The sequence below is a fragment of the Triticum dicoccoides genome, chromosome 6A (assembly GCF_002162155.2).
Source record: "Triticum dicoccoides isolate Atlit2015 ecotype Zavitan chromosome 6A, WEW_v2.0, whole genome shotgun sequence".
Lineage (NCBI taxonomy): Eukaryota > Viridiplantae > Streptophyta > Magnoliopsida > Poales > Poaceae > Triticum > Triticum dicoccoides.
This window is the reverse complement of record NC_041390.1, coordinates 59,580,341-59,607,403: the sequence shown is the minus strand read 5'-3', so window position 1 is coordinate 59,607,403 and position 27,063 is coordinate 59,580,341. Positions and strand designations below refer to the sequence as shown.

General features: G+C 44.4%; 2 protein-coding genes across 2 annotated transcripts; one reads left to right on the top strand and one right to left on the bottom strand.

Annotated features, from left to right (window-relative positions):
• The first annotated feature begins 3,027 nt into the window (after positions 1–3,027).
• On the top strand, positions 3,028–3,639 carry LOC119314878 (histone H2B.4-like). The gene has a single exon (XM_037589559.1). The coding sequence runs from the start codon at positions 3,093–3,095 to the stop codon at positions 3,498–3,500; it is 408 nt and encodes a 135-aa protein (XP_037445456.1). The 5' UTR covers positions 3,028–3,092; the 3' UTR covers positions 3,501–3,639.
• An 18,402-nt stretch (positions 3,640–22,041) lies between these two features.
• LOC119314877 (photosystem II 5 kDa protein, chloroplastic-like) lies at positions 22,042–22,637 on the bottom strand. Its single transcript, XM_037589558.1, has one exon. The coding sequence runs from the start codon at positions 22,557–22,559 to the stop codon at positions 22,239–22,241; it is 321 nt and encodes a 106-aa protein (XP_037445455.1). The 5' UTR covers positions 22,560–22,637; the 3' UTR covers positions 22,042–22,238.
• Positions 22,638–27,063: the final 4,426 nt, after the last annotated feature.

Here is a 27,063-nt window from a genome sequence, read left to right as displayed (position 1 = left end):
GCTACAAAAGGAACAAATGCAAAAGGAATCTGGAGATATATAGTACGTGCAATATATGTGGGATGGCGGATGAGAACAGTTTTCATGCTGTGGTGGAATGTCCCAAAGCCCGGGCTTTACGTGATCAGATGCGAGGGGTGTGGGATATTCCGAAGGAAAGGGTTTTTAATTACAATGGGCCGGACTGGCTTCTAATCCTCCTTGCAAAAATCAATCCAAGGCAGCGGGATTTGGTACTTCTAGTTTTTTGGCGTGCTTGGTTCCTTCGAAATGATGTGGTCCACAATCAAGGGAAATGCTCCATTATTGATTTGGTTAGATTCCTACAAAACTACATTGTGACTTTTTGGGGTGAGTGCCTCGCTACTGATGATAAGGGAAAGAAGCCGCTTGTTGCTACTTCTCCCCTGAAGTCCAGGCCCTGTTTGGTTCAGCTTTTATCGACAGATTCCGCTGCCGCGCAGCAGAATCTGAACCAAAGGGCGAACCCAGCAGAATCCGATTTCAGAAATCCGCTGCCAAAATCTGAACCAAAAGCAGAAGCAGCCCAGGACGTGCTTTCCAAAATCTGATTCTGCTGCAGGTCAAAATCTGTATTAGCTAGTTTGCCAAATAACCTACATCTTTTTCACATTAGATTTTCCAAAGCTGTTTTCCATAGCAAATTTTTCACAGTTGCTTTTAGAAATCCACAGCCGAACCAAACAGGGCCTCAATATGTCAGTGCTGAACAAATCTAGACCAAATCATTCAAGAAAGTCTAGATGGGCTAAACCATGCAAGAAAGTCTAGATGAACAAATCTAGAACAAATCTAGACCAAATCATGCAAGAAAGTCTAGACTAAATCAGTGGGATGGTTGAAAGTTAACACGGATGTTGCGTTTGTGGCCATGTCGGGAGAAACTAGTGCTGGGTACATTATACGAGATTACCTAGGAAGACTTGTTAGAGCTGAGGGTGTAAAACTCCATGCCTGTGTGAGTGTCGAAGAGGCTAAAGTTTGTGCATGTGTCACTGGGCTGAAGGCTGCGCTGGACTTGGGAAATGAAAAGATTATCGTTGAATCTGATTGTGCTGCGGTTATTTCAAACATTTTCCCCCCTGCGACCCTTTGGTAGCTTGGAGAGAACATTACATAGTGATTAGGGAGCTTCTACTAGATAGAAAGACATTGTCTTTCGGAAGATAGGGAGAGATGTCAACAAGTTTGCTCATGAATTAGCCAAGCAAACCCAGATCAGTGGTAGGGGGGTTGTCCATATGGGCACACTACCACTGGATTTGGTGCTGCTGGTGCCATCAGATTGTAATGACAGTGATGATATTTTAATATAATTGCAATCTTTCCCCTCAAAATTTTTTTTGGATGTCGAAGACGCCACTAAAAGTTCAAATCTTCATGTTGTATCTTTGAAGGGGGGTTGTGCTAATCAAAGACAATCTCGCCCGTCGCAATTGGCAAGGAAGTAAGGAGTGTAGTTTTTGTACTCATGATGAGCCAATCAAACGCCTCTTTTTCAATGCAAGTTTGCGCGTTCTACGTGGTCAGTCATCCAAATAGCGTCCAATTTATATCCACCCACAAGTGTTGCCAATATTTTTGGTCATTGATTGGATTGAATTTCAAATAGGTTCAAAACGCTAATTCGGGTGGGAGCATATGCCTTATTATGGGCGTTTTGACTATGTAGAAATGATTTGGTTTTTGATGGCAAAAACGCCTCCCCTTTGCAGGTTATTTTTGGTTGTACACACTCGCTTTCATACGTGCTCTATGATACACCGAGCGGAGTACCAACCGTTGTTCAAGGCGGTGTGTATGCGGCTGAAGCGGGTGGCCAGGGAGGTCTTTACCCAGCATGGGTGACAACATAATCTTTGGATTGGTGCACCACCTCCTTTCACATAGGCATAGTGTCGGTCCTATATGATACTGTTGATCTCGATATGTCATCTTTTTTACCTTTCAATTTGTTTTTGTTTGGCCGTGTGCATCTTAATTATGCAGAGGCCGGGTGTTTTTCATCATGCTTTGTATCCATTTGATGCTACATTTTGAGTCAATAAAAATGCCCTTTATCGAAAATGTGTGTGTGCATTTTACCTTTATCGAAAAATGCCTTCTAGTGACATGACTCTTCCTCCTCCCGCTCGTCGCGCCACCCCGTGATGAAGTGAAATTCGACAAATCTTGGGTAAGGGGTCCCGAGCTAGTAGCCTTAACACGATGATAACAGAGAACGAGTTTTTATCCAGGTTCGGGCTCTCCTTAAATATAATACCCTTCGTTCTACTTGTGTTCGTATTGATTTGTGGTGAACTACAAAGTACAGGTGATCTATTGTGAGATCATTGTGTGTCGTCTATAAGCCCTAACCCCTTGGTTTATAGGGGGTGTTTGATTGGGCTTTTACTGGTCTTTTTCACTTAACACCTAAATAGGTCAACACTCCTAGAAGTTTGAATTTCAAACTGATGGTTCCATATAACATGTACTCCTTTCGTCCCATAATATAAGAACGTTTTTGACACTAGTAAGTGTCAAAAAACGTTTTTATATTTTGGGACAGAGGGAGTATTTCAAAGATAATACGGATGTTCTTTCTATCTCACTCTCATCCAATGGTTCCATATAACGGATCTACAAATACAGCATCACTCGATGAATGCTCACACAGCTTGACTATGGTCCAATACTACGATAAAGTGAATTTCAGCTATCACTGGCGAGTTCAAAAATAAAATATCTATCACTGGCGGCTGGGACCCCAGTGGGGTAACCCCCAAACTTTCAAAGTTCCCGCCACAGAGACGTCGGCTGGGTCCTCCTCCAATTGCTACACGCACGTTTTCGCCACATCACCGATCCGCGTCAATGAGCATCTGGTCCGTCCATCAGAAATAGCGGCAAACGGCTGATATCCCTGCACGTCATCGATCCGGGGCGCCCACGGCTCCACCAATCAGCGCCCACCTGTCTCCTCCTACCTATAAAGACTCCAGCTCATCCCCGTTCCAATCCATCGCCTCTGTCTAGATCTCCAGCCCAGCCAAACTTTTCTCACCTTCGAACAAGAAGCAGCAGCATCCATGGCCCCCAAGGCTGCTGACAAGAAGCCAGTGGAGAAGACCCCCGCGGGCAAGAAGCCCAAGGCGGAGAAGAAGGTGCCGGCGTCCAAGGAGGGCGGCGACAAGAAGGGGAAGAAGAAGGCCAAGAAAAGCGTGGAGACGTACAAGATCTACATCTTCAAGGTGCTCAAGCAGGTGCACCCCGACATCGGCATCTCCTCCAAGGCCATGTCCATCATGAACTCCTTCATCAACGACATCTTTGAGAAGCTCGCCGGTGAGTCCGCCAAGCTCGCGCGCTACAACAAGAAGCCCACCATCACGTCCCGCGAGATCCAGACCTCCGTCCGCCTCGTCCTCCCTGGCGAGCTCGCCAAGCACGCCGTCTCCGAGGGCACCAAGGCCGTCACCAAGTTCACCTCGTCTTAGGCTCCTCGTGCATTAGTTCTTGTGTTTCTTTCCTGTTCCCTGTCTGATGAGTTCTGTAGCTAGCTGTGTGTGTTCTGACAGTGTCATCCTGTAACAATGGTGCTGCCTGAATAAATAGTTATCTTGCTGCTTGAATGGACGACTGTCGCTGTGGATTCTTGTTTCCAACATGTTTAATCAGTTTCTTCTCGGGCTTAAAGCTGGGAAGGTGGTTTTGCATCTCTGAAAGTTTTGCACGAATGCTTGCCTGAAACAAATAGTTTGATCCTTATTGAGAAGTGGAGCTCCACTTGGGTAGTAAAGAAAGTATGGCCAGCCTTTTTCTATGGTGAAACTAATTTCATAGGCATGTAAGCTGTGTTTGTGTGCGTGGCAAAACTTGATTAACAACGTTTTGCTACTTCAAGAAACTTAAAGCTTGCATTCGAAATTGATGCTGATAATTGACCACTTACAAATCAAGGATCTGAAATGGTTTGGATCTCCCGGCAATTTTTCTTTGAAATTTCACCAGGGGGGAATTTTTCCTCACCTGAATTTTTAATCATTAACAGGGGACGAAAGCCCATATTAATGTTAGAAACAATACATAATTTGTCATCAATTTAATTCCTTTAACTAGTACGTACAGGAGCAGGTTAAACAGCCAAATGGTTTTCTTCAGAAGCATGCAACATAGATTCAGAAATGAGCAGATTGATAGCACCCAACCATGTATAATTAGCATGCAAAAGAAAACATCACGTAACGAGCTAGGACTATCTACCATACTAGTGTCGGCTGAGTAGTAGTACAGGCAGATTAAAACAGAGATACTGAATCTATCGAACACAGAGGAGATGGCTGAAACCACTAGCAGCAGGAGCAGAAAACAGTCTAAAGCACTAGATAAACCTGATGGAGAACGGCTAGAGCATGGACAGATTTATCTTGTACTAGAAATGAGCAGATGCAACTTACAGTCTAGAAGTCGGTGCACTGGTGTTCGTGGATGGAGTTTGTCAGAGACGATCTCGTAGAGGAAGCAGCGGTCGCAGATACGATGTCGATGAGGACGTTGAGGAAGCAGCGGTCACCGGAGATGATGTTGTCGAGGACGTCGACGAAGCAGCCGTCATCGGAGATGATGTCGTCGAGGACGGCGAAGGAGCGGTCGCGCGGATGCTGCCCAGAAAACTCTAGACCGCCCCCGTGCAGGGTCGAAGGATGTGGCCGGAGTCACGGAGACCGCTCGCCGGGCTGCCGTTGCACGACGGACAGCACGGCCGGCTTCGTTCAGACGGCGGCTCAGCACTTGTGGTATGTGAGGAAGAAGATGGAAATGTGTTGTGTTTTTCTCCCAATGCTCTCCGCCCTTTATACAGATTGTAAAGGAAGAAGTCCAACGAGCAACGTTTCAATGAAACGTCTTGCCGAGCGAAGCGCGGTGCACTCGTTGGAACCAGGAGAATCGGGAGGAACACCAGGATAATGCTCACGTCCTAGCAGAGGACTCAGGAAGGAGTTGCAGCTTGCCGAACGGCCAGCAACGTACGTGCATAAAGTTTCAGTTTGTTACGTGACAGGATATGCCCAAAGCATCAGACTTGGAATTCTCTGAACCGGTGCATTATTTCCAACAATTAACAGGGACCTAGCAAGTGGGTGGTAGGGGCAGGTAGGCAAGAACACAAGACTTGCCGCCAACGTTTCAGATAATCGCGTAAGCGTGCAGTTTCCGAAAACAAAGAGTAACCAGATAGCCCATTTGTTTCAGATAATCAGATGTAAAGCTGCTGCAGCAGTGATTTGATTCGGAAGATATAACCAGATAATCCATTTGTTTGATACACACGTACATCTACACATTTGATTTCATTGGGAGGATATCTATATGTATATCTATACTACTACTACTACTAGTAACTTGTACGTGCTTTGCACATCAGCTGATTACATATAAGCATGGTACTAAATTAGTGTAAAAAAACTAAAGCACACATTGGTTCATAGAAGCTTCAAATTGAGATATCCAATAGGCATTTGTGGAATCATTTTTGGGGTTCGCAAGGCAAGATAACAACTATTCCCCCAATAAACATAGTACAATGATTTTCTTTGTATGAAACATTAGATATAATCTTTGTCCTTTTATATATATATAAATTGTGTAGGAAGTCCTTCTGTTTATTGGACTCGTACTAAACTTTTTTTTAGAAAAATGATGTGAAAAGAAGAAGTGTGATTAATTATAAATTTTCACCCTCTCAATCTCATGTCAGCTAAGAAAATAAAAAAGTCAAAACGTACTATTTCATAGGTTATTTGCACATTTTTTTCTCATTCTAATTATCCTAGATACCTTACTACTTGTTTCAAATAATAAGAAAATCAAAAAGTTCACCATGCATACAACATTGCAATGCTAGGCTCGCATGCTAGTCTCTGGTGAAGCGGTCGATGCATGCATGTAGCCGTTGCATGCATGTACCCAGGTAGTACGAATAAAATAATTTAGAGCAACAAGTGTGTAGTCCAGTCCATAGTGGAAAGATTCAGAGCATGGTCAGATGGTGGGTCACACATCAAATTTTAGAAATATTAGAAATTGGTTTGGAGCAGCAACTGTTCATGCGAATCCCACTGCTCCCAACCGTTAGATTGAGAGCACCAACGATCAGGATTGCTGTTCTAATCCATTCAAAACTCGTACACTATATAGTGGTATAGATATAACATACGAGTAACTCAAAATATAAACTGTTGGATAGTTTTGATCGAATGGCTCAAGTTGGTTTGCTCGGGCCCTCAATCATTGTGGTGTAATATGTACCGTCGGATAGAAAAATCCTACGGCTATTATTCAAGGGATTCGCGTTGGTGCAGGCTGGCTCTTGCATGCGCATATGGCAGCGGCCAGGCTTGTACTGAGCACGTGAGTCGTTCCAGTAACGAAAATTCTACACCTACGGGCTGAAACGCACGGAATACTCCCTACGGACTGACTTGTCCATCACCTCGCCAATCCATTCCTACCTGGTTTTTAATTACGGGTCCACTGTTTCCAATTAATATATGGCATATCAGCCTGTAACTCTTGGTCCGTAAGTCTTGTCCGTAGCTCTAGCAAAGCTCGGTGAGCTGTTGAATTTTTATCCCATGGTTGAACAACCACAAGTCTGATCCTCATTAAAAGCGTGAGCGAAAACTCATGCATGTGCACCGTGGGATCTTTGTCTTGTGCGGTTGAAAACAAATAAAATAAATAGAAGATATACATAACGAAAAAACAGAGGAAAGAATGGCTACTAAGCTTGGTTGACCAAAACTTAACAGAAACTAAGTCGATCAATGAGGGAATAGCAAATCCTTTTTTACAATGATGTGGGTCAGGCCACCACAACCAAGAGAACTTCTGCATCAGTCTACTCCGTCACAACGCTTTTGTGAGGGCCAGTACTAAGCGTGAAACGAAGCATATAGAGAAGGGACCACAAATGTCATACACTACATGAACTAGAACAACACCCGTGCGTTGCAACGGGAACCACATTAACTTTAAAAGTTCAATATTAATATTCTCATATATATCAAGTGACATTGGCGACCTTTTTTACCATCAATTCCTCATACACACTCTCTGCCTCCCTCTTCCTCACTCTCTCCCCCTTTCCCTCTCTCTCTCTCTCTCTCTCTCTCTCTCTCTAACACACACACATATCCATCTTATTGGGTACGGGACCATAATCCATCTATTTCACACACACACACACTAGTACATAACAATATGGATTATGTGTATTATATTTGCCACCACAACTGAGGGAATTAATTTCATGTAAATCAGCCAGCCACAGCTCCAAGAATACGCGGAGGAGGTGGTCCGGGTCGGCGTCGGTGCCGTCCGGCACGGGCCACGGGCCCGCTTCCAAGCGCGTCTGCGCATCGGCCACCCATGCCGTGTCCTTCAAGTGCCACTTCCACCGCACCAACTCCCAGGGTCACGGCCATGGCCAGGGCCAGGGAAGCCGCCCTTCTTTGCCCCCTTCACCGGCCGCGGCCAACGCGGTGCCGCGGCACCCGGCCTCGCCGTCCTCGTCCTCCAACACCGTCGCGACCCAGTGACGCAGCCCAAGCATCGGCCTCGAGAATCAAGAACGCTCGACAACGTAGAGGGAAGGAAAGGTCAGATACATGTCATAAGAAAGGGAGTTTATTTACTGCTCCCTCGATGTATTGTTTCCTTTGTTTGGAGATTGATTACCATCCGTGAGTTAAGGTAAGGTTTACGTGATTGAGCAATTTTTTGAAAATCAATTATTTGTTTTCTAATTAATGTAATTGAGTGATTTAAGGTAAGGTTAATTAATTTAGATTTGATCTTTAGAGATTGTTCGTGATTGATTCTACATTACTAAATAACTTGCGCCAGTATGGAAAGTTCTGATCTATTTAGATTTCTTTCGTTGTGTGAGAGGGTGACTCGAAAATAAACCGATGAAGTGAGGGGAGGGGACGAAAAAAATCTACGAAAAAAAACCAGCGAAGGTGGGAGGAGGTACCAAAAAAAACCATGGAAGGTGGGAGGAGACTACCAACTGTTTCATTAGGAGTAGAAATTATTAGAGATTAGAGATTATTTGTTTCCTGAAAATCTATTATTTGTTTCCTAAAGCAAATTGCATTAATGAGAGAGATTTCGTAGATTTGGCTAAGGTAGGAAAGAATCTATTATTTGTTTGCTAAAGCAAATTGCATTAATGGGAGAGATCTGTTGATTTAGCTAAGGTAGGAAAGAATCTATTATTTGTTTGCTAAAGCAAATTGCATTAATAGAAGAGATCCGTTGATTTGGCTAAGGTAGGAAAGAATCTATTATTTGTTTCCTAAAGAAAATTGCATTAATGAGAGAGATTTGTTGATTTGGCTAAGGTAGGCGGTTTTTGCGGTTCGTGGCGGCTTAGTGTGAGGTGGGACGAGGTACCAAAAAAATCATGGGAGGTGGGACGAAAAAAAACCTGGGAGATGGGAGTTGTCCCTGGTTAACCTACGAAATTTCATAGATTTTTTTAGGACGAAAAAAAACCGTGGGAGGTGGGACTAAAAAAACCTGGAAACGAGACTACCAACTGCTCCCTTAGGAGTAGAGATTCTCTCAACAAAATAATGGACATGAGCGTGTATATTATTTTCAGAGACAAAAATATAATAAGGCCATTCACAAACATTGAACAATATATATTACTTTTTCTAGAAATCCAGAATGATTAAGTTGGTACATTAATTAACACATGTACATTGCTCAGGGTGCATTTATCATTTTTTTACAAAAAATAAATATCTAGGACTTAATTGTGTTTTTCCAAAACCAAATAAAATAATATGAGAAAGAACACTCGAATGCAAACATAAAATACTTTATTGCACTTGCCACACTTCAGTTTATATGTCTCCTATTAGATTCCCATAGTTTGGATAGATTTCTTAATACATAATTATGATTGTAAAATTCAGTCATATAATGTTTATAAAAATGGATAGAGTTTATGGATTCTCCAACATGACAATAGTTTCTGTAGAAAATAATGAAATTTATATAATGCATATATTTTCCAAGCATATATTCTTCATACTAAATTGTTGAAATTGACTTCATATTTTTATCAAAAATCATCTATTTAATAACAAGGTAGCACATTTTATTGTATTTCTTTGTTATCTCTCCTACTTAAAAAGAACGTAAGGCTCTATGATCCGCTCTTTAGTTGTCCAACATTAGGTACATTTCCTTCTCTCTACCTCCATTTTGATTTTTTCTCCCATCTCTTGTATTTCTCACCGGCTTTTCTATTTTTTTTCTTAATTACCCCACCTCTTATTTAATTACCAAGTGAAGTTATATTTTTTCATAAGACAAATAAATGCTTACCAAATAAGTGCTTATGAAATAAATCTTATTTCTTTACACAATCAAATTAATATGGACTAGTAAATTACGGGCTGCCTACTATAATTTTTATACACCGCTCTGACACATGGACAATTATCTCAGACGAAAATTGTAACTAATTTTCAATTTTACCTACCATTACCTATAAAACTATCTAAATCTTTAAGGAATTAACATATTATCAAAGGTATTGGTACGGACGATAATTATCAATTATAGTTACCAAAATCAAGATATCTCTATGCAACTATAGTCTATAGTCACCCCGGTAGTAATGATAAAGCAAACATTCGTCACTAGTAACTCAACAATTACCAGTGGCATGGGCGCACGCTCTGTTGTTGCTGGTCAGACCCTATTAGAAACACAACATGTGGGTTTTTCAACTACATGTCTACTAAAGTTCGAGACACAGGATATGTAACATTTAATGGCACATATCCCAAAGATAACATGTAATGGTCCCCCACATGGATGGAGCTCTATATATACTGCAAACGGTGAAGTACTAATTCCGAAAAAGCTAAAGCAACTCGTGTAAAAGTTTTTCTCTTTCTGGTTAGGGTGATCTATAGATTAGAACTAAACCGAAGCAGATGCCAATCTCATATCTTTTTACCGTGCTGGCAATGCATCTCATTTTCACATCATTGGATGAATGTTCGCTCATTAGGGTTGGGAGGCAACAGGTAACTAAGTCGGCGCTTTTGCCGCATCAAGTGCTAAGCGAGTTCTACAACGTACTCGCTTACACAAGACTCGATTTGACCAGCGTTTCTCCAGTTAAACGCTGCTCAAACTGGGATTCCATTCGAGTTCAACTCATGCTGCCCAACATGTTCTTGATGCCGAATTGCCTGGCTAGCCATGGGCTCCTGCACAAACCAACGTGCCCCCTATGAGTCAAGGCGCCTGAGATGATATAACACCTTCACGTCTAGTTCGTTTTTGCCTGCGAGGTGTCCGCCTGCAACAATGTTGCTGCTTGTAGCTATTTTTCCGTCTGAAGAAACAAACACGTTGCTGCTTGCTGCTTGAAGGGACGACCTAGTATGCTTGACTGTCACCTTAGATTTTTTCTTTAGACATGTTTATTCAGTTTCATCTTGGTCTTGATGCCAAATAGTTTGATGCTTCTTGAAAAGTGGAGTTCCACTCGGTATGTAAATAATTACCACCCCTATTGCTATGGTCAAATTAATTTCATGTCCGTGCCAGCAAAATTCGGCAAAGAACGGTGAGAAAAAAGAAACAAGCAGCCGTGCTTGTGCGTTTTGCTGCTTCAGGAAACTTGTGAGGCAGAAGATTTCCAAGACCCATGCAATTTCTGTTGAAAGCTTTCATCTAAAATTGATGATGATAACTGGCAACTTTTCAACCAAGCATCTGAAATGGTTTGGACCTACCCGCAATTTTTCTTTCAATTTTCACTGGGGGAGATTTCCCCACCTGAACTTTTTATGATTAACAGGGGCCAAAAGCCCAGATTGCGGTACATTACAACGTAGCAATAGGGGCTAGAGGCAGAGAAGCAAGAACACAAGACTAGGCAGCCAACTTTTTAAATAATCAGGTAAGCCTGCAGTTTCCACAAACAAAGAGTAACCAGATAACCCATTTGTTTCAGATAATCAGATGTAAAGCCGTTGCAGCAGTGATTTGCAAGTTCGATACACACGTACATCTACACACTTGATTTGATTGAGAAGATGTAGAGTATGCGCCTGATCATCAAATTCTCCTACTTTTGTGACGATTTTCCTTAGCTAATTTATAAAATAAATTCAACACATTATATATAGTTCAGCGACCACAAACTAAGCCTCGATCGTTGGGTGAGCTGTTGAATTTTTAGCCAATGGTTGAACAACCACAAAATCCGATCCTCATTGAAAGCGTGAGCGAAAACTCATGCATGTGCGTCATGGGATCTTTGTCATGCGATTGAAAACAAATAGAACTAGTAGAGTGCCCGTGCGCTGCCACGGGCCAACAAATGAATGTAAATACACTTCTGCTCAAGTTTCTTTTTTTTACCATGAATGTGCATATTGTGTGTGATATTTCACGAGACAACAGACACAAGCATCTTCCTGTCTATTTTCAACAAACACCATTCACCCCTCTAGCAGACCTTTTCATCCAAGTTGTCATCGATCACCTTCTTCGTCCCTACAGCATTCATCTTTCAATTCACTGCCCTTTGACTATGTTTGTGGCTTCTTCGTCGTTGTGTTGCATAAGGCGCCTCACCTTAGTACAAATAATAAGAAAAGGGAACTAAAAGATGAAATAAGAGAAGGGACTCAGCAAGGAAACATTCGTTCCACCACACCCTCATTTAGTGACTGATTTGAATGATGCTCTGTTTGCCTCCAACCTACACATGGACTACAAATAAAAGGTACATAACAAAAAGAAAATTCAAAATCGGAGGCAAGAATGGCTACTAAGCTTGGTTGACCAAGACTTAACAGAAACTAAGTCGATCAATGAGGGAATAGCAAATCCGTTTTTTACAATGATATGGGTAAGGCCACTAAAACCAAGAGAAATTCTGCATTAGTCTATCCCGTCACAACGCTTTTGCCAGGGCCAGTATTAAACGAGAAACGGAGCATATAGAAAAGGGACCACGAATGTTATACACTACATGAATTCTTTCAACAAAATAATGGATGACAAAAATATAATAAGGCCATTCACAAACATTGAAACCATATATATCACTATTTCTAGAAATCTACAATGATTAAGTTAGTAGATTAATTAAGACATGTACATTGCTCAGGGTGCATTTATCATTTTTTTTAAACAAGTATCTAGAACTTAATTGTGTTTTTCCAAAACCAAATAGTAAAATAATATGAGAAAGAAAATTCTAATGCAAACATAAATACTTTATTTGCACTTGGCACACTTTAGTTTATATGTCTCCTATTAGATTCCCATAGGTTAGATAGATTTTTTAAAGAATACATATTTACGTTTACGAAATTCAATCATGAAATGTTTATAAAATTCGATAGATTTTATGGATTCTCTGACATGACAATATTTTTTGTATAAAATAATGAAATTTATATAATGCATATATTTTCCAAGCATATATTCTTCATATTGAATTTGTTAAAATTGACTTCACGCTTTTATAGAAAATCATCTTTTAATAACGAGGTAGCACATTTTATTGGATTTTTTGTTTTTGTCTCTCATACTTAAAAAGAACGTAAGGCTATGCAGTCCGCTCTTCATTTGTACAACATTATGTACATTTCCTTCTCTCTGCCTCCATTTTGATTTTTTTCTCGCATCTCTTGTTTTTCTCGCCAGCTGTTTTTTACAAAATTTCCTTAATTGCCTCACATTTTATTTAATTACCAATTGAAATTATGTTTTTCGGTAAGATAAATAAATGCTTATGAAATAAATTTTATTTGTTTACAAAATCAAATTCATATGGACAAGTAAATTACGGGCTACCTACTATAATTTTTATACCCCGTTGTGACACACGGACAATTATCTCAAATGAAAATTGTAACTAATTTTCAGTATTACCTACCATTATCTATAAAACTATTTAGATCTTTAAGGAATTAACATATTATCAAAGGCATTGGCACGAATGATGATATAATCAATTATAGTTAGTACCAAAATCAAGAGATCTCTATGCAGGTATAGTCTATAGTCGCGCTGATACTAGTGACAAAGCAAACACTAGTCATTACTAACTCAACAGTTACCACTGGTATGGGCGTACACTCGGTTGTTGATGGTCAGACCATCTCTACTACTCGTACTATTAAACAATTCAACAAGAATTTTCTTAAGTGCACCACACAATTACCCCCAAGGCACCTCACAAAATGTACATGGACCCATTACCATCGCATGATTAGGCCCACTAACTTAATCTAACAACTAGTATTAATCTAATCCATACTCTCACACTTAGCAAATTACATTGACTGGCCGTACTCCACCTTTAAAGAAAATTACCCACCATGCCACCCGTAAGTGAAAAGTAACGATTCGACAGTAAGGCGTTTTTTTTCGTGCCTGCATCGGGCATCCGCCTGTGCCACGTCACTGCGCTGTTAGGCCTGCTCCGTCCCTCACATCCTTCCCGATTCCATAGCCTCTCAACCCTAGCCGGTCGCGCCTCCGCAAAAAAGGAATCGGTGGTGGAGAGGATAGGTCAAACCCCGGAGGTCCAAGACCCGCGAAATTCTAGGGGAACGAGGAGATTATTGAAATTAGGAAGTTATCATGGTTTGGATGTTTTTATTGTTTTTTTCTGTTTCATATACTACTATTGGATTTTTTTTATCTTCAATCTTTATCTATCTTTATTGGGTGAGTAATAAAATGAAGATTGAAGATAAAGATAGATAGGTCTTGTTGGACCAGGAGTCCAGGATACGGACAAGCCGTCAGGACCTGGCTGGCTGTGCGCGTCCCGTGTGCGTTTAGAGCATTTTCAACAGGTGTCCAAAAAGAGCTCCGCGTATTAAAATTTTATTTTTTGAGGCGCCGAACAGCTCCAGCGGATGTTGTAGCGCTAAAAGTTTTTGGGCACGCGCTGAAAAACGCTATCGCGTGTAGCATATTTTGGGCTCCGGATTACGCGCGCTTCACAATTTACACTGTGTACTTTTTGGTCGTGCATTTTTGAGCGTCTGCTAAAGCAATGTTCGTCCAGATGCATTAAATGTGCTACAGTGACGCACTATAACTTTTATTGGGTGCGAGATTTTTATGTGGTTGTTGAAGATGCTCTTAGAATAACTTTGGCCCCAAATATGGACCAACGAGGCCGATCCCGTTACTGACCAAACAAGTTTCTAGGTTACCAACTTGGTATACAAACAATCCGTCTACAAGGCTTTTTTTTCTTCTACGCGGGAAGGAGAGAGGGGAGATCCACCGAGTGAGGCAGCATGGGGAGAAGAGCCAGCTCGAACGCGGCGAAAACGACCGCCGTCGCCGGCGAGCAACGTGACGAGACGGAGGCGCAGAAGGTAGAGCGGCTGCATGCACTGCTGGCGTTTGTCAAGGCGGCGCACGCGGACGCCATGCGCTACATCGCCATGGAGGAGGATGTGGAGGAGGAGTACCGGAGGGCGGGCAAGCTCCACACCTACGATGAGGTCAAGGAGTGGAAGAAGCGTTGCGCCAGAGTTGCCAAACTGCACCTGCCTCCCAAGCACATGATGGAGAAGATCAATGAATATACCATGTACCTCGAGGAAGACGAGGACGACTTCAGGATAGGCCTTTGTTCATTCATCGAGGTGAATTTAGATTTTGAGGAATCTTTCCGGTGCACGACGCTTGTTCATATTTGTATATTTGCCGGATCTTTATGTCGGTTGGTTTCCTCTTTAATTTTGTTGTTATTTGTGTTAATGGATACTCAATATTATAGAAGATTCTATCATTTATTTTTGAATATTTACTCATGTAAGATGTGATTCCAACGATTTTGCCATCCATCTTCAATTTAGGACGCTATAAGGTATCTCCAACTCTGACCCTCAAACTGATTGCATCCGTTTTGATGAAGCGTTCGAGGCCGATTTTGTCATAAATCATTTTAGCTCATTGCCAGCGGACCGATCTGGACCTTTATTTTCCCGCTAATCGGAGGCAAACCAAGGAAGCTTTGCGGGTGTCCGGACAGGTGCCACGCACGCGACGGACACCCTGGACCCACCCCATACCCTCTCCGTGCTAAATGGTTGCCGTGCATTCATGCCACTCCAGAGCATCAAGGCCGCATTTATGCCGGTCCAGAGCGGACGCGAACTCTTACTGGTATCGGCATTAAAGCAGCATGCCAGACAAGGGTGCAGCCCGCGCCGCGTCCCGATGTCGGCGCTTGTTCAATGCCGGAAAGACGTGAGTAGACGGGACGAGAAGGATATCTAGTGCATTCAAACGGGCTGCCGGTCCGCCCGCCTTGTGTCATTAAACAGGCACACCAGACGAGAAACCAACTCCGGCGCCCCCATTGACACACTCCGCCGCTTGGCCTGGCCGGCATACGCTATTCAAACTAGGCCACGCCCGGCACAAACCGCACCACACTACGTCTCACTTCACATCCTCCTACGTGCACCACCTCTGCCATGACCTTGAGTTCTAGCGCATTGTGGGAGAGCCTCTCGACGAAGCAAAATCATGAGTTGGCCGCCCTTGTAGCCGGCTGGCAGGTCCACCATGCGAAGCGGATAGAGGCTGACCGTCGCTGTATATTCTGACTAGATTTAGGTCCAATCTCTTTTTTTTGTGAAATATGTGAAAATAATAATGAGTGTGCTCATGTTTAGATGAAAGTCATCCGATTTGCAAGTAATTCGTTCGGTTTGTTTAAATCCGATTTGAAATGTATGTTGCATGGTTGGATAACCGGCTCTCGTATCACTATTTGCGGACGGATACCGTTTCCTAAAAGGGGTCAACATTTAAGATGCCCTAATACCGCACATATGTTTCGTTCAGATCCACCCCTCCCACCCTCCCAGCGACCCAATCACACGTCTTCTTGCTATGTACTCCTATTCCATCATAAACCAACGCAGACCCTCCACTGCACTATATTTGTAAATTGGTCGGCCCACATATATCTTTTTCCCATCACTTTTTAGGATCCTTTTTTAATGATTTGTACAATGTTTCTTCGCGGGATTTTCTTCTTGGTTTTCCCAGCCGGTTTTCTCACTTTATTTTTCATTTCATTTCATTTCGTTTCCTTTTCCTTTTTTTCTTCTTGGTTTTAGTTTCCTTCTATTTTTTTTATCAAATTCGTGAACTTTTTCACAAATCCATGAACGTTTTTCAAATTTGTTTTAGTTTTTAAATTTCGGTGAGCTTTTTTTAAATCCATGAATTTTTCCAATTTTCATGAACTTTTTAAAAGTACAATTTTGTTTCAAATCTTTATGAACTTTTTTTCATTTTTTTAAATTACAAACTTTTCCAAGTCATAATGTTTAAAAATTGACGATTTTTTTCTTGAACATGTTTTTTTTGTTTTCGAAATTCACAAATGTTTCCAATTTTTTTTCAATATCGATGAACTTTTTCCAAAGCCGAGAATTCTTTTTAAAAATCTATGATTTTTTTTTCAAAATCATTTTTTTAAAATTCATGAACTTTTTAATTTTTTTGAAACCTTTAAAATTCACTAGTTTTTTGCTTTTTTTATTTTTGTTGTGTTTTTCTCTCCAAAAGTCAATGGATGATCAGTCAACTAGTCATCCATTGGCTGGTCGACCGTTGATTGAAACCCAAATGCGCCTTGGCGAAAGCAACCGCAACACATGTGTTGATGGGTCAACCCATGGCTGCGCGCTAGTGGGCGTCGAAACTCCTAACAGGCGTAGAAGTTGCCGATTAGGGGCTCTTCTTTCTAGCCAACGTGATTATAGATGTGCCAGGTTAATGGGCCACAAAGAGACAAGCCCAACCTGAGCACCTGATCATAGTCACAATAGCAAGTTTCTCCTAAAAAAAGTCACACTAACAAGCCTGAAAAGTTGAGGGATCTACACAAAATGGGCTGAAAAGGTGAGAGATCCACATATGATGGCCTGAAAAGCTACAGGATCTACACAGTATGGTATGTGCATGCCATGGGATAAAAAATTCCATTGCCATATATGTGCAATTCTCTACAAACAAATTGAGGGAGAAGTTTCCTATAATCTACTAGTAATAATTGGGGGAGAAGTTGCCCTTATTAAGCCAATGGATTTGTTATCAAAATCACGTGTGATTTGCCTGGGCAAGAACATGCAATTTACATGTACAAAGATCGGTTGCCATTGCGAACTGAGTGTAGCTCAGATGATTAGCTTTCTGTGGTGGAACCAACCCATTAGGATTCAAGTCCTTTAATTGGCACTAGGACATTGCCCGTGCGTTGCAACGGGATATAAATAGTCTAGTATGTTAGCTCGTGATTTACTTGTCCATATAAATGCAAGTGTGTAAATAAATGTTTATCAAATCATGCTCATATTTTCCTTTAATTAGCTTGATAAGAAGTTTGGAGTAAAATTTTGATAAGTAAATTAAGAGGGAATTGCTTTAGAAGGTAAGTAAGTTAAGATGATTGATTATCATGCAGGAAAGCTACAAACAAAGGGTGTGGTGGGACAAAAAAAGCATGAGGACGGAAAAAAAATGGGGCGAAGGGACATGGTTGGACATGGGAGAACCGGTTGCCAAAGGATTCTGCTGGCAAGAAACGAACACTAATGAAGAATGAACACATCCAAACATTTAATGGGTTAAACTTTACCTTTTGTTAAGTATCATGCAATGCATGTATTTTTTTCAAATATAAAGATATATAGTTGGTATATGGTTGAATGCCTCAGGCCATATGTCAGTAGAGCCTAAATCAATTTCCTTTCCGTCAATAAAAACAATATAATATGTTGAATATGCATCACAAAATCACTACAAGTCCACACATCAGGAGCAACCTCTTGCAATATTTACCTGGCTATTTTCATCGTCGGCCTATAATCTGGCATGTCACCTTGATTTCGCATCCATTTCCAGAAATTCTTCTCCACTGTTACCTAATAAAGCATGTCAGAAAATAATAAAATTATGCAACAGAGAATGGTCTCAAATTTAGGAATTCTTTGCTCGAAATTCATTCATTTACCCTGGAAAGATGCGAGGAAAAGGAGCCGACGAGAGCCGGAACTACAGTGGGGAGGTCCAGAAGGAGGCGGAAAGGACACGCCGATAGTTGCTTTCCCTCCACACTCTTACAAGGCCAACTATGAGGCGAAATAAACTTCAATGCATGGGAGCCTTGTATTGTTAGAACTAAACTTGTTTGATGGCCACAAAATACAATTGCATACTTATATAAGGTAATGCCAAGGGGGCTTCTGTTGGAGCCCAGAATCTTCATGCATATATCTCTCCAAGCACCACTAAACGGGGAAAAAATAGCATCTTTATCAACTTAACTTTGTCATGCATGGCCCGGGCATCCACCACCTCTCCTCGGCCCAGTGTCTTGCCGGACGTGAGGGCGCCAAGTCGTCGCAACTATTCTTGTGACTCTTGTCTCGAAAGTACCAGAAGACGGTCTTCTAAAAGCCATCCATGATCTCCTGCGCGAACATCAAATTAAGCCACATGAACGCCTGACCCGTGCATGCACGTACGTAATCACCGGATGGTACTGCTCCTAGCACGCATCTCTCCTTTCCTTTCTTTTCTCCCGGTTGTTGGCATGAGCTGTGAGATGCAGTTGCCGGAAGGTTGTTAACTTCTTTGTGTGTACTCGCATAATAAAAGGATAAACAGATAGCAGAAAACGCTGCGTCTTGTTCTTCTCCTACAATTACCTTGCGCGTCTTCAATAGTTTGGCAAGGACAAAGAGACTCAGATTTGGCAAGCAGCATGTCGTCGAGCTTCTCAATCGTGGGCGGAGGTTAATGTAGACATCGGATCTCGGCCTGGTCGGCTGGTCGCCATCAATTGACAGAATCAGAATGCATAATGTTTCGATTTCTCACCTCACGTGTTGAGAGCCGTCGGGCAGGATGTCCTTGTATTGGAAGAACTCGACGATGTAGTCGTAGACCCAGAGCAGGCAGTCCATGTCGCCTCCTTCTCCACCGGCAGAGGCTCCAGCCTGTGGCAGCTCAAGAAAACGGTGCCTGCAAGCAGAGGAAGCAATGGATAATATCAGCGTTCTCCGTTTTATTGGTAATTGACCTTTCCCACAGAAGGACAGACAGGCGTGAGTAACTTACCTATGGCAGCGGCGGTGGAGAAGGACATGTTCTGGCAGCGGCATGAACCTCTACAGGGTCATGCCGTTTCGAAGTGCTCGCTCGGCGAGCCGGCCAACATACCACGCGGATGCAGGGTCCCTTCGCCGGTCGCCTCGCACACCAACCACGGCTCTACGGCCAGCACCGCGGCTGCTCTCCTCTCTGCTCTCGCCCATCTCTCTCTTAGCATCTTCCACAAGAAAAGACGTACGGGGATCGGTCTGGCCGGTATATCAGATAGGGCAGGTTTGGAAGGAACAATAACAGGAAACTACGTGAGTCACGGGAGCAATTAATTACGGGATTATTTTTTAGGGAAACAATTAATTACGGGAATCAGATGGAACCAACCAGGAGAGAAAATCGGTGGAGGGAGGAAACAAAATCGGGGGAAAACCGGCGGAGGGGTGGGATGTCGTACGAGAGGGTTGGACGAAGAGCGGGGAACGTAAGAGGGGAAACGGAACACTCCGTTTCTTTTAGGTAGTAGAGATTGGTGGTCGCATTTTTCATAATTTATTTCATGCCTTCCGACGATGTGTGTTCACTGGGAGGAGACGACGTCCCCGTCGACTGCGAAGGCATCTGTGACGATTTCTTCAATCTCAAAATGATGTGCCCGCTCAGTCTCTCGGAGATGCTCACAAGGTAGGGTGTGCGTGCATATGCTCATAGGGATGAGTATATGTGCGTATGTGTCTGTCCTACGTTAAAAAAGATCAGTTGCCATAGAAAAAAAGGGAGATTCGTCGTGACAAGAAGCACTCAATATATGATTAGCGGAAATGGCAAAAAAACTCCGTCTTCCCCTTGCCGAATGGATATCCTTGCTAAAAGTTCACTCATACAATTGCCATATACGGGTTTGGGCTATAACAAGAAAACACACAAAACCAAATTCAAAACCGCTGGCAAAAACAGAAGAGGAAGAAAAAAATATCAACCCTTTTGCATCAAATGCTTTTGCTTGAAATTTGCCCACCAACTGCTGTTGTCCTTCCACAACTTCGTATAGATGAGAGTAGAAAATCAAAGATGGGAAGAGCGATGGTTTGACATTGGTCTGGAGACGGGGCATAAATGTTATGGTAAGATGGATGGGGCATATGCACATTGATGCAGTTGTGAAGGAGGAGGATGGTTTCAAATGGCGCTTAACTGGCATATATTGGGAGTCACACATGGAGAGAAAGGTTGAGACTTGGAGGCTCCTTCACAGACTACAGAACCGGATTCAGCTCCCGTGGTTTTGCCTTGGTAACTTTAATGGAGTATTGTTTAGTCATGAAAAGCAAGGGGGTGCACCTCGTGAACATAGATATATGCAAAATTTTCATGATGCCATAGACTATTGTGTTCTGTTATGACCTCGGTTCCGAGGAAGATGTTTTCACTTGGAGGAGTAAAAAAGTACTATTATGATGGGTATATCCGTGAACGTCTAGACCATGTTGTTGCAACACCAGAGTGGCGTGACTATTTCCCAGCGTATAAGATCAATAATGGGGATCCCCATCACTCTAATCATCGACTGTGGTCTGTTGCGAGATGGTAGGCTGAGGGTGCAGCGGTCTACTGTTGGGAGGCGCCTCCTGCGGTTTGAGGCCAATGGTTGGCGAAGAACCTGGGAAGGTGTGGCCGGACCAGATGTTCTGGAGATGGTGGTAAAGGCTCTTGGTACTTGGAGCCAGGGGGGTAGGCGATGAGAAAATAAAATAAAATTTTAACTAGAGGTGGTCAGGAGTCTGCCTTTGTGGGACAACCAAGTTAGCAGGGAACAAACTCTATGCTTTAAGCTAGAAAAGCTTGAAGAACGGGAGGACCTTATGTGGCAGCAGATAGATCATGCAAATTGGCTGGTTAATGGAGACCGTAACACACACTATTTCTAGGCTTTTGCATCAGAATGGAAGAAAAAGAATACAATTAGTTGAGGAGGGAGTATGGAGTTCTGGTAGAGGAGGAGAAGGCATAAAGACACTTATTACTAACTACTTTTCTTCCTTGTTTACCCCTGTGGTAGGTGCTGATACTAGTGACATCCCGAACCATATATCCCCAAAGGTGACCATGCAAATGAACGAGTTTCTATCGGCCGAATTCACCCCGAAGGAGGTTAAGAGAGCCCATGACGATATAGGGGATCGAAAAGCTACTGGGATGGATGGTTTCTCAATGGTCTTCTATAAACACTATTGGCATCTCGTTGTTGATGATGTGGTGCATGAGGTGTTGCATGTGTTGTGAGGCAGCAATATATCAGATGTAAGTGGAAGTGCTGGGGCGGAGTGGAGAAAGGGGAAGAAATGTGGTGGGCTAGGGTTCTGCTGCCGCCGTCCGTCTTAAATAGCCGGCTTCCTCCCTCGTGCGGCATGCCGAAGCGGCGCCACGTGGGAGAAGGCGCCCATTGGATCAGCAGTTTCTCCGCGTTCCTGCGTGGAGCCTATCCACCAGTCCAACATGGCGGGCGTGTCCGGGCGTGTTCGGGCCTCTCATATTCGCCTCAGATTTGGACCGAATGTGAAGAGGCCGATTGAATGCCGTTTTTGCATCCGGACACTGATTGGGCAGCTTGTCCAGACTTTTGGGGTGGGATGGGGTCCGGTTGTATGTAGATGCTCTTATAGAAGAACAAAGATCGGGCGATTTTGTTCGTTCGTACACTCCTTACATAGTCATATAACCCATCCTTACCCAGTACGGCGTGACAGACAACAGTCCCCTGAGGTCAGCGTTGTGCTCGGTTCATTTTTAATTAGAGAAGATCACTCGACAGACGAAAGGGCGCATGCATGAAAGTAATCAAACAAGTGCGGTTTCACCTCGAATTTGCAATGGATAATACAACAACATTAGAGACCGTCCATGGCGGCGTCCAAGCGCGCGCAACGCGGCCTTATGCATCTAAGCTCGAACTTCAACAAGAGATAAAACCGTACGTAGTACAATATTTACCGCCCACCCGCATCATCATCGCCCCCTCCCCACGATCAGTTGTGGCAGATCTTGGCGGTGGGCATGGTGATGCAGACGGGGGCGTACTTCTTCTTGGCCTCGGGACTCCCCTTCTTGACGTCCGACTCGGCGAACGCCACCCCGCCAATGGCCGACAAGGCCGCAGCGGCGGCAGCAAACACCACGGCACGGCGGCCGTCGGTGGCGGGCTCCACGGCTGCCATCTTGGCCGCCGGCTCCTGCTGGCCCTCGACCTTGGCGGCCCGGGCCACCACGAGGCCGCGGCGCGGGGCTGCCGCGCGCCGGTCGACCGCCACGGCCGCGGAGAGGGACGCCATCATGGTGAGCGACGCCATCGGGACGGAGCTGCTGAGTTGTTGAGACGATCTGCGCTGGGAATGTGTGATGATGATGCTAGTGGGGTGCGTTTTGGTGCGGGGCTATTTGGTTATGAAGATACGGCCGGCTGGGCTGCAAGGCAAGGCGCGCCTTATCTGTCGCGGGGATGGCGTGCCCACTGGCGAGCAGCCATGTGGCGGCGGCGCGTGACATGGCTGAGGTGAGGAGAATTCTGGTTGGATAACGGTGGGGTACGGTGGATAACAAATGGGAGGACCTGGATGGAGGCCGGATGCGGATTTCTGGACCGGATGGCTGCGATCGCCATCGTGGCCCTTCGACCTCTGGTACGTCCATGATGCCAAGAGTAAGCAAAAGCGCCCTTCACGTTGTCCGTGGTATCGAAGAGTTAATCAAGCGCATCTCATCACAAACAAAGGTGAAAAAACGTGGGTGCTCAGGCGTAGCATTTTCTTTTCCACGGAAAGTAGGCACAGCATACGGGATTAATGGACCAAAATGGAGTTCTGGAGCGAGCAGTATTTTCAAATATTTGGCATTTGTGAGAATTTCTGGGTACCTAGGGCCTGTATGAATTTCTCGGGGGTCGGCTTAAGTTTGGCTGCAGTCGATTCGGAAAAGGCTTTCAGGGCTTCTTTGAGTCTTTTCCAACATTGCTCTGCACAAGATTCAAACACGCTCGACACCAGTTGTTGATAAGTTGGTTTGACACCATTTCCCAAACTTCTTCAGTTGCAGATTACATCGGGAGATTTGAATTAGTCATCAACCATTTATCTGCTTGCTCCGACTCCATCCATCCTTATTACTATCCTACTCATTGTGTGGAGGGACTTCACACTGCTGTTGGTGTAGGGCCCACCATACATCGACATGGCGTGCGCCTTAGCGCCGCTCCAGGAGGAGGTGGTGTAAGGCATCACCATGCATCGAGCAGTCATGATCGTCTGCCTCTCGGCTGGTGGAAATGGTGCACCATGCAAGGGTGACCATGCCTTTGCCCGCTCCATCGACACAAGGATAGCCACCAACTCTGATAGTAGTCATGGATCGTCGCGGCATTGACGCAGCTCATGCTGATGCCTCCAAACTCAAGGCCCCGTGGGAGTACAAGCATGCATGCAACCTCTGCTTCAAGTGCGGAAAGCATTGGGGAAGTGACCGCACGCCATCACCATGCAACTTCATGCCGTGGAGGAGCTCCTGGAGCTTTTCGGCATCGACGTTGTCTTCAAACCGACGGGTAGTCTAAGGGTGTTAACCATTGCCTCAAGATGTTCCTACGTTGCTTCACGCATACATCCCCATGCTCAGTTTTGGTATAACTCTTCTGTCACTCAACGATTGGAATGTGTCCTTTTAAGACCATATACGGGCACGAGCCATGGCACGGGGGGATCACAACGACAAGTTCTTGTACGTCATGTTATAATAAATTCGAGGCCACCGTCGATCATCCAAGGACCAATCAATCACACGAGCACGACACCGAGATTTGTTAATGAGGTTCACCGATATGGCTACATCCTCGGGGCCTGACTATGGGTGCTTCTTCCCATGACACCGCAACAATACCGCACTCGGTCGCCCTGGACGCCGACACGTGCCGCCGACTTCCCCTGCGTTCCTGTGCTATTATGTTGACATAGGTTACATCGTATGTCTACCCTCGCTATATATGAGAGGCCTATGATACAAGTGTCCTACTAGGACACGACTCCATATCATATCTAAACACAATACTACTCAGAGTCCACATGTAACCTACCTTGTACACAATATTCGACACAACTCTAACACGTCCCAACTCTGCAATCATGGTTCGATGAGCATGCAATTATCCAGGACCTACTACAGCAACACTTGCAGAGAAAGTGCATGCACATGAAGCATCATATGGACAAAAAGATATTGCACCGCACCTTCATCATGGGAGATGTAGCATTTTGAAGCTTCAACCATACATTCATAAATCCATCGTGAAGCACGCCAACCATAAGCTCTCTTGCCGCTACTATGGCCCTTATCAAGTCATAGTCAAGATCAAAGATGTGGAGTATTGTCCGCAGCCACCCCATAGGCATTTGTGCATTTGTATTTCACGTTTCGCAACTCCGGCGTGCACTGCTCCCAGGTACCATGACTGAACCTGAGCTGCCGACTTCAATGGGCGTGCTAATGGTTCTAGCTGCCATGCTTCAATAATGTTAGAACAAGAAACATTGAAGCATGATGGTTGGATCACGCTGTGGTCACTAACACTGGTAGACAAGGTCATGCTCTAGGCTTGTTTCCTAGGTGCATAGGCTTGGGAGCAAGCCTCTTCGCAAGAAGGTGGGATGTCATCACTCCTGACATACATACCCCCACCTGGAAGTACCACGTTTGCCTCGCTGGACGCTTGACCCATCAGAAGGTAGTAAGGCACTAGCCCAACCTAAGAGTCCAGTGCCTAGCGCGGATTTGAGTTACTTCCTTCCCTTGCCACCTACTTGTCCCTCTCGAAGGAAGGCATCTAGTGGATCATCAAACACGACAAATGGTGGCAGCTTACTATTTCCTTCCTAGTTCCTCCTATAATGGCTAGTAGTTCCCTTGTAGCCGCTACACTGAGCTCAAATTAACCATATTTGTGATTTATTAAGGAGAAGCAAGAGTCGGTCCCTAACAATAGGTGACACATCCAATGATCCAAATGCCCTGAGACAATGGACATGGACATTCGGTTGCTTCCCGTGCTGAGCTTTGTACGGCATGACGCCATTGAGACTCCACGATGGAGCTTTGTTGAGCAGGTACACCGCCGTCTTCATCGCTTCTACCAAAGGCCCCATCACAACCATGGACTTCAAGTGGTAGAGCACCATCTCACTTCCACTTGAAGAAGTAGCTTTTTTGAGGCGAGTATGGTGCGGTGGTGTAATGCTTGATACCGCTGGCCTCGTAGAAGTTGACGAAGTCATTGGAGTTCGACTCGCCACCGCGATCCGGATTGGAACGCGGGGAGCTTGCACTATTGTTCATCCTTGTAGTGGAACCTAGGGACCCCGCATACCATACCCTTCTGGGACAAGCTACGTAGCCCACCAGAAGTGGAGTTGGCCGTAGCGCCTGATGAGTGTAATTTACACCCATTGTTTTTCTAAATATAATCATGATATTGCTAAGTAATTTTGGTTGTCTAAGCCTTGTTATGTCCTTAGCTCTTTTGTACTCCATTTTGCAATTTTTGGATAAAAAGTAAGGAACGAAAGAAAGCAGTGGGCCTCTTGCAGGGACCCAACCTGGTGCACGGGATGCCTTCATTTCAGCCACAAAGTGCGCTTTTGTCATGCTAAGCACCGCTTCGATCTGACTACGAAGCCGCATCATGATGCTCCAATGCCTACCCCACTGCCTGCACTAGAGGTTGATGCAACACCAGCTGATCTGCAATTGCAGCCCGTCCTAGCGGACGAGACCGACTTGCTTCGCACTGAGCTGCGCGATTACCTTGCGCGAGTTGGGAGTGTTCCGGGGAGGGCGGAGGCTGCTCTCGCCAAACTAGAGGTTGTGTCTTCGCCGCCTAAGCTTCAGATTGGGTCTTTAGTTGGGGAGGAAGGAAACCTCTACAGACATTTCTCCCCTCGTACTACATCATGTCCGTCATCGATACATGTTGTTAGAATCCGTGTTGTATACGTCTTAGGATTTTAACATACCATATATACCCTGTATTTGTATTGATTCTTTGTTACATATAAAGGGAAGCCTACAGCCCATTGAGGCGTGCGATCCCTCAAATCCTCGTGTCTCTAAATCGTACATGGTATCAGACTAGGTCGCGATGGCCTCCGCTGCTTCTTCGACCGCCGTTGTCGCTCCTTCGGCCGCTACCACCGCAAGAGGGATCCCATCCACCCTCGCCGCTCTCCTCGCCGGCACCAACGACCTGCATAACTCCCTCGCCGTCAGCACCATGGCTAGCCCATCCAGCTTCGGCACAAACCTCGGCTCCTTCATGGCCGGGGTGATGCCCTCGGCTTCTCCGATTACTCCCGCGGCCGCCGCTGTCCGTCCTGCTCCCGTCCGTCTGCCCGCGGTGGCCGACACGCCGGCACCTGCGTCATTCCACTTCGCCCATCTCCTCACCATCAAGTTATCAACAGAGAATTTTCTGTATTGGCGTGCGTAGGTGTTGGGTAACGTAGTAATTTCAAAATTTACCTACGCACACGCAAGATCATGATGATGCATAGCAACGAGAGGGGAGAGTGTAATCTACGTACCCTTGTAGACCGACAGCGGAAGCGTTATGACAACGCGGTTGATGTAGTCGTACGTCTTCACGGCCTGACCGATCAAGCACCGAAACTATGGCACCTCCGAGTTCTAGCACACGTTCAGCTCGATGACGATCCCCGGACTCCGATCCAGCAAAGTGTCGGGGAAGAGTTCCGTCAGCATGACGGCGTGGTGACGATCTTGATGTTCTATTGTCGCAGGGCTTCGCCTAAGCAC

Coding starts and splice junctions, on each gene's coding strand:
- LOC119314878 (XM_037589559.1), top strand. CDS start 3,093: ATGGCCCCCAAGGCTGCTGACAAGAAGCCAGTGGAGAAGACCCCCGCG.
- LOC119314877 (XM_037589558.1), bottom strand. CDS start 22,559: ATGGCGTCGCTCACCATGATGGCGTCCCTCTCCGCGGCCGTGGCGGTC.